This window comes from Larimichthys crocea, chromosome XII, assembly GCF_000972845.2.
Source record: "Larimichthys crocea isolate SSNF chromosome XII, L_crocea_2.0, whole genome shotgun sequence".
Classification (NCBI taxonomy): domain Eukaryota; kingdom Metazoa; phylum Chordata; class Actinopteri; family Sciaenidae; genus Larimichthys; species Larimichthys crocea.
Genome location: NC_040022.1, coordinates 18595137 through 18606939, shown reverse-complemented (window position 1 = coordinate 18606939; position 11803 = coordinate 18595137). Strand labels below are relative to the sequence as shown.

Below are 11803 nucleotides of genomic sequence, written 5' to 3'. Positions count from 1 at the left end.
AATTGCTCGTGATAAAAGCTGAATTTGAACAAATCCTTCCACCCGCACCAGGACACAATGTGCCGAAATGCAAAGAAAGTTTAAATTAATGTTTCTACTTCACATAAAAACATCAACAGGCAGTCCTGTGATACAAACTGACTGAAGCTTTACCAACCTTTAAAGAGAAACTCATTTATTTGAAGAAACATTACAAAACAATTCTCAAAAATTCAAAAAAAGGGTTATTGAGAACATACGTGCCAGCCTAGCAAAGTTTCTCCTTTCTGAAAAGAAATACTTCCAAGCTTATAATAGTGTCAACAGTTCCACGTCAGCTGGAGGAAAAGGAAAATACATCTTTCCTTCCCAGTAGGACATCCACAATACAAACAGCGGAGTACAACAATATGGACAATAAAAGGAGACTTATTTTTTTTGGAAACAAACTCTTCCATTGACACTTGCACACTTGAGTTCTCACAGTTGAGCAGTTGCGCTCGTTTGTCCCACGGCTTGCCTCCCTCGTGTTAGTAAAGTCAATCAGTGGGTCGCCACGTCCCATCTGTCAGAAAGGTGGGGTTCACTGTGTGGGGTCTGAGCGGGACAAAAGGGCTTTGGAGCATTAAGCAGTGACCGTCTTCTTGCCAGCTAACCCACTGTAACAAACCGACTGCCTTTAGTGCTTTGTGCTGTGGCTGTGCGCTGATCTTTCAGGATTCGGAATCGCTCATTCAAGGTCATCGATGTTTGCTGCAGAGAGAAAAATCACACCACGGACATGTTAATGCAGTTTATTGAGGACCATCATGAGACAAAGTGGCTCTACGAGTATTTAACCAAATAGAAGTCTGTGTAGCATGCTCTTACCGGTTTCCCAACACTGTTGATGTCAAACTGCAGAGGCACTCCTTTTGGTATTTTCTTTTCCACCGTTTCCACCTTGACAGGAGCGGAGGGGACAACAGGGGGATGCAGGGTCCAAGCGGTGGGAGGCCTAAAAAGAAGTCAGTCAGTCACTGACTGAAGTATGAAGCCCACAATGTGTGTATTTACAAATGTACTTATTACAGACAAAAAATAAATGTGCCCATGGAAATTATTTCGTAAATGACATGATGTGTGTGAAGATTCTGCTGAGTTTGTGATATTTACTCGGGCTGAGTCCTGGCTGTGGGGTTGTCAATTGAAACAGTCAAGACGCCACTGCTGGTTGTTGATGTGCGCCATCTGGTGGATAAACAGAAAAGTTGTACTGTATCAGACAACTGCTGAATAGACACTGACCCTAAAATAGCAAACAACGGTCTTCTTTCCCCACCAATTGATTCATATGCCCATTGTGATTTCATGCACAGTAAAACAGGTAGTTAGGCGAACTAACCACAGCCAAAATACTCACTGGCGAGTTCTGACTGGAGGGGTGCGAGGACTTGGCTTTTGCACTTGAGCCTGCACCTGTAACGTGGAGTAGAGGAAATAAAGAAGATGCACACGGAGTACTGACATTTAGTCAAAGAGACAGATTTAAGTCTTAAAATGCCCAGAACAAAAACAGGTGATACTGCATGCCAACTCTCAATTCCGCACGCAGCCATCATTTACCTTGAGTCCTCTGCGAAAAAGAAACGTGGCCTGGCGTGCTTCCCTCTGTGTCTGCTGGACAGGCGGCAGTGGTCTGCATGAATGCAACACAAAAACAGTACTTAGTATTAAAGTGTCTATTAAATTTATATATTTCTACTTCAAAGATTACACTTCTAAATACTTAAAAATTTTTTTAAAAAAGCCTGACTTTGAATTCTGACACTATTACCACAATTCTCCTTGTTTACGTGCCCTGTACACAAGTTGTTATAAAAAGTGTTCTCACCGCCGCTGCAGCTGAAATGGCCTCCTGACCGGCGCTGCATTCTGTCCTCTCTGTTGATCGGGCTGCCTGTATGGCCGCCTCTGTACCTCTGGCTTCCTGTACTGGGCTTCAGGGCGTTGAATGAAGGGCTTTGTTTTCTGTCGTGTTTTCTGGAAAAAAGAAGTGCAGTGGAGGACAGACACAGTATAAATAAGTGTAAAACAAGCAATGGAAGCAGATATGAAGTAGAAGATCTGTTCAAATCAGAAATCTCTTTTGCTTTAGAAAAATTTGGAGTAAGAAAAAGTCAGTGAATCCCCAGGTGGGATGAATATCGACTGCTGTTGTGGGCTGCGGTAGTTCAACATTCCAATCACACCCGCTGATATTATTATCAGTAGTTCCTGGACATCAGCCGGCGGCCGCTGATGTCTGTTGCCAGGCGACAGGATGCAGAGAAAACTCTAGGCGTGATGATGATCAAGCAGTTCCAGGTCAACACAACAGGAGCAGTGCGGCCTGTTGGGCGTGCCTGCATGTAGTAGACTGGGCAAGCAAGACTTGCTTTGGTTACCAAGGCAACAAATCATAATGCACAAGCTTTCTGAAAAGTTGATTAAGCTCTGGCGCAATTGCAACATCACACGGTGGTCACTGTACTCTACAGTCTTTGGATCGCTTTTCTTCTTCCTTTTCAGCATGCAATGTGTTTTATAACAGAAGGAGAAAATGTGCCTTGTCGACCTAACGTGTACGGCAGGGTTAAAGATGATCAATGTGAGTACTGAAAGACAGGTAGGTTGCAGAGGCATTCAAACATTGCAATACTGTACCGGCATTTATGATTTTTACCATGGCAGGAAGGATACGCAAACAGCTTCAACATCATGTCTCAGTTTGTCCTCTAATACTGTACACCACTACACAGATAGTCTACAAGGAGTTATTTTTTTAGCAATGATTACTATGTTCTGAGCTAATGCTCTTTTATATATTTGATTCAATGAATGTTATGGACCCACATTAACATCTATGGTTCCAGCTTGTCCTCCATTACCTGGTTGATCTGAACCTTTGACGCTCTGTTAAATGTCCCGACTCGCTTCAGCAGAGCAGCCGGCCTCCTCGCTGCCAGTCCCGTGATAACCCCTTGACCCCGCCGTCGACCCAGTGTTGGAGGGAGCCGTCTGTTTCTTAACTTAGGTGCTGCTCCTGCTCCTCCACCTCCACCACCACCTCCTCCTCCTCCTCGGGACACGCCACCTCCTGGTAGAGGTGATATTAGCGACATTACACACACACGGAGGAGTTTTCGACAGAGAAACACGTTGAAGGTTACCACCACTAAAGGAAAACAACTAACCTCTGTGGACCGGTCCTGCGGTCCTCGGCGGAGCCCCCTTTCCTTGGGTTAAACGGCCTTTCTTCTTCACTGGTCGACGGCTCACAGTCGCCTGTCTCCTTTTTAACTGTTGCTCTTTTTTGTTCAACCGTATTATGTCATCTGTTCACACCAAACACACAAACAGCAGCTGACGTCTGAATGCTCAAACAGGATCAATTTAGCCGACTGGCTGCTGACAACATCCCACCAGTTGTCTGTCGTTAGCTAACATTAGCTCGGGACTCTATTTTTAAATCGTTTATGTTAGGGGACCTTACCTAGCGACATGTCCACTTTATCGGGTATCGCTGGTCTCCTCCCTCGCCCTGCTGTAAAATCATCTTTGTTCATACTTTTAAAAACCCACGACAAACAATCTCGAGTGAAAGGAGAAAAGCAGTGATCGCTGGCTGCCGTGCCAGCGGGTCGTCCCTTCAGAGGCTAGCTTACGCTACACCGACCCTCCCCCGAACGTAAAGAGCGCTGCGCATGCGCCATAAACGCGTTTGCATTGTGGGAAATGTAGTTAAATTCAACAAAAAAACAGTGTTACAAAACACAAATATCTGCGCCCTCGTGTAACCGGTAGTTTAAAGAGAAATGCGGTATCCGTCGACGTGTTTCTCCTGACCGACTCCTACAGTCTGTGGTTCCTGTCGGTTAGCTTCAAGCTACTTCTCGCAAAGTTGTAGTCGCTGTATGTTGTGCTGCATTTGGAGGCGGTAAGTTGCATGTTAAACGCCATTTGAATGAGAAGCTTATTTAAACGTCGTGTTTTTTTTGTTTTTTTTTTCTTCTAATGCAAAACCTACATTGTGTTTTGTTTTCATAATTAAGTCCAACATACGTTTGTTTACGTGTTGTTTCGTCTGTAATGTTTTGAGTGAATATCTTGAGCTTTTCACCTTTTTTTTCTTTTTTTCATTGTGGTTTACTTGCAGCTCATCTTATTCCTCTGCACCAAGGACATTGTCGAGGCCCACCTCAGCATTCTCCTGCCTGACTAAATCATTCACCACTCAAAACATCATGTCTGACAAAAAACGCAAGCCAACTTCTGCTGCTGCTGCTGCTAAAGGGTCCAGTGCCAAGCTGCAAAAGTTGACCCCCATGAAGGAGAAAGCTGGTGGCTGGCTGCAGGACCTCATGAAGCAGCAGAGGACAGAGAAGAAGGACGTGAAATTCAACAAAAAGCGCCTCCGTGTTATATCTGACACAGAAAAGATAAAGCAGGGCTCAGAGGGTGTCTTGTACTGGATGTCAAGAGATCACAGAGTACAAGGTAAACACATACAAGCAGCGCAATGAGAGCCCTGTTTGGCCGTGTGTTCTCTCCACGTCTCCACTGGCAGCATGTTTTGTGTGTTTCAGATAATTGGGCACTGATCCATGCTCAGCAGCTCGCTGTGGAGGAGAACCTTCCTCTGCACGTCTGTGTCTGCCTGCTTGTCCCAAAGTCAGAGCTGTCCACACTGAGACATTACAGCTTCATGCTGAAAGGTCTGGAAGAAGTTGCAAAGGTAGTGACTTCATGAATCTTTTGAGTGTAGCTGTAAATTCGTGCATTATTCAGTTTGTTGATCTCATTTCATGTATTACATTAGCACATGTGACAGACTTTTTTTTTTTTTTACATATTAATCAATAACGAAAATTATTATTTGCAGCTCTAGTTAAGTGGGTAATAAAAAAATCAAACAGCTTCCTAGGTTGTTTCTTTTCAGAGTATAGATGTTGTCACAGGTAACGTTAGATGTGCTTTGGGACATTTAAAGTCACACAAGTCAAATACATTGTGATCATGAAATCCTCTATCTTGGCTGTTCTTCAGTGGTTAGTGATTCAGATACCTAAATTAAAAAAATACAAGGCTATGAGGCTAACCTTTGTTGCTCTGCCCGCACCAAACAGGAATGTAAAGCCTTAGACATCCAGTTCCATCTGCTGCATGGTGCAGCAGGAGACGTCCTCCCTGGTTTTGTGTCAGACCGCAGCCTGGGGGCCGTGGTGACGGACTTCTCCCCCCTCAGAGAGCGACTGCAGTGGTTGGAGGACGTTAAAAAGAAGCTTCCAAAGGACATTCCCATCCTACAGGTACAACCTCAAGTGTTGATAGGATGCTCAGTATTCTGGGTACTGTTTGCTTTCTCCCTTATCTTTCCCTGATTACTTCCTTGTGTTATTGGTTGCCCTCATCATGTTTGTTCATGAAGAAAGAAATATGAAAACCAATGTAAATGACCCGCATCTCATTTTATGTGTAATGCCTTTATTCGTGCTATCAGCATTTCTTCATTACCTGTTATGTGAGTTAAACTCCTCATTTTCATTTTACAGGTTGATGCCCACAATGTTGTTCCCTGCTGGGAAGCTTCACCTAAACTTGAGTACGCTGCCAGGACCATCAGAGGAAAAATCACCAAACTTTTGCCAGAGTTCCTGACTGATTTTCCTCTTGTAGAGAAACACCCTTACACAGCAACAAGAACTGCCAAAGTAAGTGCTGCAGGAACACATTCATATAGTAATAATCACGAGTTTAATAGATAGTTTGAAGTGCAAAAAAACAAACAGATAAATGGATAATAAATACACAGATATCTGTTTTTGCAAAAGAGCTCCTCACATGCTTATTGCAAGAAGGAAGAAAGTGTTTAATGTTTTTATGTTTCAAAGACATTTGGATCAGTTAAGACATAATATGTAAAAATGTTCTTTTTAATGTTCTCTAAGATCAATACAAGGAAAAGTGGGCTTTCAAGGAGCTTTTGGACGGGGAGTTTGGAAGGCACCCTGCTGCAATAAAACACTTCCTTTCAAACTTCAGCTGCTGTGCATTATTTATTGACGAATAAATATAAACAGTCGACTTTTTTGACTGTCCAAAAGTTGAAATATCCTTCCCAGCTCTAGATACTGAAGCTGCAGCAGTGTGTGCTCGCACTGCAGTGTTGTGATTGATATGCCACTCACTGGTTTGAGCCACTTGATAATGTAAGCTTTGTGAAAGCCTCAGAACTTTCTTCACCTCTTTTGAAGTTTGTACTTCCCTATAAAAATCACTGTGTATTTTAGCACATCAGCTGTCAGCTGTGACCTCTGCTGAAATGTTCTTCTTTTTTTTTCTCCCACCTTCCCCTCACAGCCAGTAGACTGGGAAAAAAATCAAGCCTCCCTGGACGTTGACAGAACAGTCAGAGAGCCAGAGTGGGCTAAACCGGGCACCAAGGCAGGAGTGGTAATGTTGGAGTCCTTCATCGATGTACGCCTTAAACTGTTTGAAACCCAACGCAACGATCCAAACGCCGCAGCACTCAGCCAGCTCTCCCCCTGGATCCGCTTTGGTCAGTAGCTAGTTTGTGTGAGTTTTATTGTTATTTTATTTTTTGTTGTACTAATTATTAAGTTCACTGTACAACAGATAAGTTTTAGGCACTGTAAAAGTAAATAGAAAACAGAATGCAATTATTTGTATTTCACCTCAATTCAGTTGCATACAAACAAGAATATCAATATTCAAACTGATACATTTTATTATTCTTTGTAAATATACTATACTCAAAATACCAGCCTCAGCTCATCCAAGTACCAAGGACTGACTATTGGAAGTGGAGAAGTGTGATGTGCTCTTTTGGAAATCTTGGACGTGGCTGCTGTCACACTCACTTCTGTGAGGTATATGAAAAAGTTGGATGGCCATCACAAGCATCAGCATATTTAACGCCGCAGTTGAGTTCAAGGTGAACGAGCCCGATGACCCTGATCACAGAAGAGCTTAGCTTTGAATGTTCCTCATACCACATTGAAGTGGGAAAGATGTCCTTTTTATTGTTGCCTTGTCATTCTGTTCATCTTTATCTACTTCTTCTCTCATCCTCTTTAACCATCTCTTATTCCTCCCATCAGGCCACTTGTCAGCCCAGCGGGTGGCGCTGCAAGTTCAGCGCAGTGGGAAGAATGCTGGTCAGTCCGTCTCCTCCTTCATAGAGGAGCTGGTGGTGCGCAGGGAGCTGACTGACAACTTCTGCTTCTACAACAAGAAATATGACAGCGTAGAGGGTCAGCCCAGATCCCATTAAATGATAAAGCTCCAGGAGTTCTTTGTTTCTGTTTTTTTTATTTTTTTATTATTGTTTCTTTTAAAATTGAGTTATATGTGTGTGTCTGGTGCTCAGGTGCGTACGAGTGGGCTCAGAAGACTTTGAAAGATCACGCTAAAGACGAGAGGCCCTATATCTACACACGTGAACAGCTGGAGAAAGCAAAAACACACGACAAACTGTGGAACGCTGCTCAGGTGCAACATTAAGTCAAAAACACGTCTCACTGTGTCCTAATTATGTTTTTAATGAACGCATTTGCTCGCAGGTCTATGTTAAGCTTTGCTTCTTACCGCTGTTATTTGCATGTCTCCATTAGTACCAGATGCTCACAGAGGGGAAGATGCACGGTTTCATAAGGATGTACTGGGCCAAAAAGATCCTGGAGTGGACTTCATCACCTGAGGAGGCGCTCTCAATCGCTCTGTACCTAAACGATCGCTATTCGCTGGATGGCCAGGACCCTAATGGCTTTGTCGGTGAGGACATGAATTAAAATTCTCATTTGCGCAAGAGTGTCACAGATTTTTATTTTTCTGACCTATTTATGCCCTCTTCACCGTGCTTCTCTGCTGTAGGTTGTATGTGGTCTATTTGCGGTATCCATGACCAGGGCTGGGCGGAGAGACCTGTTTTTGGAAAGATCCGCTACATGAACTACAAAGGCTGCCTTCGGAAGTTTGACGTGGCCCAGTTTGAGCAAAAGTACTGTCCTAAAAACATTTAAAAATCTTTTTGAAGGATGGGGATAAAATCCATGACACCTATCTCAGGGAGCGTTTGTGAAGCAACACAAGCTGTGGATTTTCTTCTTTTCTTAGTTCTCCACTGCTCGTTTTGTCCACAACATTTATTATATTATTGTTCAGGATGTTTTTCTTGTTTTTAGTTTCCTGTTGCTTAACTAAAAAAATAGTGAACTGTAGTGCCTATTTAGCAAGCAGAAGGATTATTATTTTTTTTTTTTACTTTTCTATGACTGTACATTTTACACAAACGATGTCTTGTGGTTTAGTTTTTTAGCAGCCCATTTCACAACACATGCTGTTCTATAAGAGAAACTTTTTGTTTTTATACCAAACTAAACAAATAAACAATTTTCTGTTCACTTATATTCAGAGTTGAAACTTGAAATAAAGCATATGTTGCCTTTGACACACAAGTATTCTTTACTCAGAAGCATAAATCCACCCACAATCATTTTCAACTGATTGCATTAAAATATAAATTTTTGTATTAAATATGGCCCTGGTGGTGCAGTGGCTAGCACTGGTTAGCACACCAAAAAGGTTCCTGGTTCCTTCCCAGTCCTAAGACGTGGATTAATTGGTGACTATTGGTGAGCGTGAACGGTTGTGTCTGCGTGTCAGCTTTGTGATAAACTGGTGACTTATCCAGGGTGTACCCTGCCTCTTGTGATGCCAATGAATGGCTCCAGCCCTCTGCAACCCTGATGAGAAGTATTGTCTAAAAATGGCTCTACATTTGGGGTGTCAGTTAGCTCAGTTGGTAGAGCAACCGCCGCATGTATAAAGGCTCAGTCCTTGCTGTAGCGGCCCATGGTTCGAATCCAACCTGCCCTTTGCTGCATGTCATTCCTCATCTCTCTCTCCCCACATTCCTGTCACTCTACAGCTGTCTCTATCAAATAAAGCTATAAAATACTACTCACAAAACTACTCACTCTACTGTACATTTGTAAGTAACATTTTCAGCTTGTAATAATCTGTTTAAGAAATACAAATTTCAGCATGAAATGTCAAAAAATGGATGACAATAATTTCATTACAGAAACTCATCCTAATCTTCTCTAATCCAAAATAGAAAATGAAACATGTACTGTATCACATGGTTGTATTTGCAGGGACTGGGTTACACCACGGTTGCAAATGTTTTTTTTTTTTTTAGCACTGATGTAATTAAGCAAAGAAACAAGAACAACCTGATTAACTGCAGTAGTGGATTAAAAATAATCCCTTCAGGTAATGACGCACCATTTCACAAATTACAATGTCGAAACTCCTCTAAGCAATGGGCTCTTTTGTTACATTCGTTCATTTCAAGGAGAAAAATATACGTCTCCACAGATTGTGCTTTCATGTGCAAATTAGCTGAACCCAGTATAGTTGGTATGATATAGTTATAGGGAATAAGAATATTATATGTATTATATTATTAGTGTGATATGTTGTACTGTAATTTACTGGCTGAAGGTCCTCTCTATTTAAAATAGTTCCTACTATACTGGTTATTTTCCTTCACATCTTCACATTGCTTTAGGTGAAAAGTAAATTAGTTTGCAGTGCATCCATTATATTTAATCTAATCATGTCTCCTACACTTCACATAAATGGATTTTAGTTTTTAGTTTTGTTTTTTTTAACTCGGTGTAACCTTATTCCACATACACCCCGAAACACTCCACCAATAAAGTCATGCTCGTAATACAGAGCAGTGTGAGTAGACGAGTTGACAAGGATCTCCTTATTTAGATGTTGCATTCTGCCACAGCTGTAAACAGATATTCTGTGTTTTATTTAAAGAACTGCGTTATTCAGTGCTAAAACAATAGGCCTTCCAACGAATTCCACTATTTCTCTTTAACAGACTCGTTGACACTAACTCAAAGTGGATGTTGCTGGAAATCTTTTTTAAGGAAGGGGTGGGACCGATGGTTCTGCTTTATTTAATGGATCATAGCACATTGACAGAAAACTACTTGACGTTACAGCTAAAAGAATACAGTCACAGCTCAGAGCTGTTTTCACCCTCAGGTTTAAGCTGCTGATATGATTATTGCAGCTTATATTCGGTTTCTGATAGAAACGATCTGACTCTTTTAAGATTTGACAGACCTACAAGAATAAGTTAAGATTACACATATAAAATGAGTTTAGCCGTGTAATTTTATATAACATGGCTGTTTCTCACCTAAAAGTTGGCTTTAAACTTTGATTCTGAATTTGTGAGCTTTTCCCCATCATCACTTCAATATTTCTGTTTCGGTCTCAGGAGAATATCCAACGTGACTAACTGTCTTGGTAAAAACTACAGTGTCCTGTTGTTTTAGGAAATTACACTGTAACCATGACATGTTCTGTGAGGCTACACTTACGGACTGAAGTGCTTTGGTCTAAAGCTAACATCACAATGACATATCTATGTGACAATAACATAATTACTTATAAACATAATGCACATACTGATGAAAATATTAATTTAGCATGTTAGTGTGCTAGCATTTAATAATTAGCACTAAAGGTTGATGTCTTAAAAAAAACAATACAAAGAAAATTCAATAAACTCAAAGAAAGGAAAAGTAAAGCATAACCAAAGTTCATTAAATGTAAACAAAGCCATAAACCATTTACTGTTTGCTTAGCGCAGCGCTTGTGTTCATCTACAGTTTTCCAGCTTATCTGTAACACACAGTAATAACCACATTTTGTTATCTAAAAGCTACTCTGACAGGCATTTCAAATATTCTTTTTAAATCAGCCCATATGCTGCTGTTTAAAGAACTCCTTCCAATCCAGAAATGGATGACAAAACACAATTTTATTAGAGAAACTCACATGTTCCAGAACACAAATATATATACACAGTATCACATGGTTGTTTTTACATGGACTAGGTTACACCAGAATTTTGGAAATGTGCATTATTGAGCACTGATGTAATTAAGCACAGAAACAAAAAAACACTTCTATTCAACCTAATTACCCACAGTAGTGGATAAAAACAATGCCTTCAGGTAACAACACACAAACACAGTATGGAACCATCTCTATGGACTCTTTTGTTGTGAAAGAAAGGGGAAAGAAATTTGTCTTCCACAATTGCACTTTCTTGTGCTAATTGGCTGAAAAACCAGGAAGTATGGTTGTAAGGAGTAAGAATGTTACACTGTGATATAGCCACATGTGTGAACCCACACACAAGAGGAGAGATCATGAATGCCTGTACAAAATTTCATGCCAATTTATGTAATAGTTGTTGAAATGTATCAGTCTCGGCCAGAGCAGTGGACCGACTGACGTTGTCCCTGGAGCTATGTCGCTAAAAACACAAAAACGGCATATGTTGGAACACGTAACTTTCTCCCTCTTGACTTTGCAGAAGTCATTTCACACAAGAGAGCATCAAACACGAGGAAAACGCAATCACAGCAGTACTCCTGTGTCCTGGGATTTACCTGTCATTTGTGAAATAGCTTTCATATACATTGAGTGGAGAGCTAATCTCACCCACTAAGACTGCTATAACAAGGAGAAAATGAAAACAGTGACGCCGTACCAGTTTAATCAATGTGCTGCTGATATCCCTTTCCCCTTTTGTCTACCAATAGTTACAGTCGCTGATTTATTTTTTGCTTACACTGACATTGGCTGTAGTGCTGTGAGTACATTTTCCTGCAGGTACGTGAGCGTACTGTGCCAGGAGCTGAATAATGTTGTGGCACAACCTTGACACTCCAATACTGGTCTG

The 11803-nt window shown here is 41.3% G+C and overlaps 2 protein-coding genes across 2 annotated transcripts; one reads left to right on the top strand and one right to left on the bottom strand.

Annotated features, from left to right (window-relative positions):
* Positions 1–154: 154 nt before the first annotated feature.
* LOC104921278 (UAP56-interacting factor) lies at positions 155–3693 on the bottom strand. The gene is made up of 9 exons (XM_010733762.3): positions 3494–3693; positions 3195–3335; positions 2889–3097; positions 1853–2001; positions 1585–1657; positions 1382–1437; positions 1135–1209; positions 850–976; positions 155–732 (listed from the first exon to the last, which is right to left on the bottom strand). Exons 1-9 carry the CDS (start codon positions 3564–3566, stop codon positions 631–633), a joined length of 1005 nt encoding a protein of 334 aa, XP_010732064.3. The 5' UTR covers positions 3567–3693; the 3' UTR covers positions 155–630.
* Positions 3694–3763: 70 nt separating this feature from the next.
* On the top strand, positions 3764–8472 carry cpdp (CPD photolyase). The gene is made up of 10 exons (XM_010733763.3): positions 3764–3937; positions 4157–4497; positions 4587–4735; positions 5127–5309; positions 5553–5711; positions 6361–6559; positions 7122–7274; positions 7391–7512; positions 7635–7794; positions 7894–8472. Exons 1-10 carry the CDS (start codon positions 3915–3917, stop codon positions 8040–8042), a joined length of 1638 nt encoding a protein of 545 aa, XP_010732065.3. The 5' UTR covers positions 3764–3914; the 3' UTR covers positions 8043–8472.
* Positions 8473–11803: the final 3331 nt, after the last annotated feature.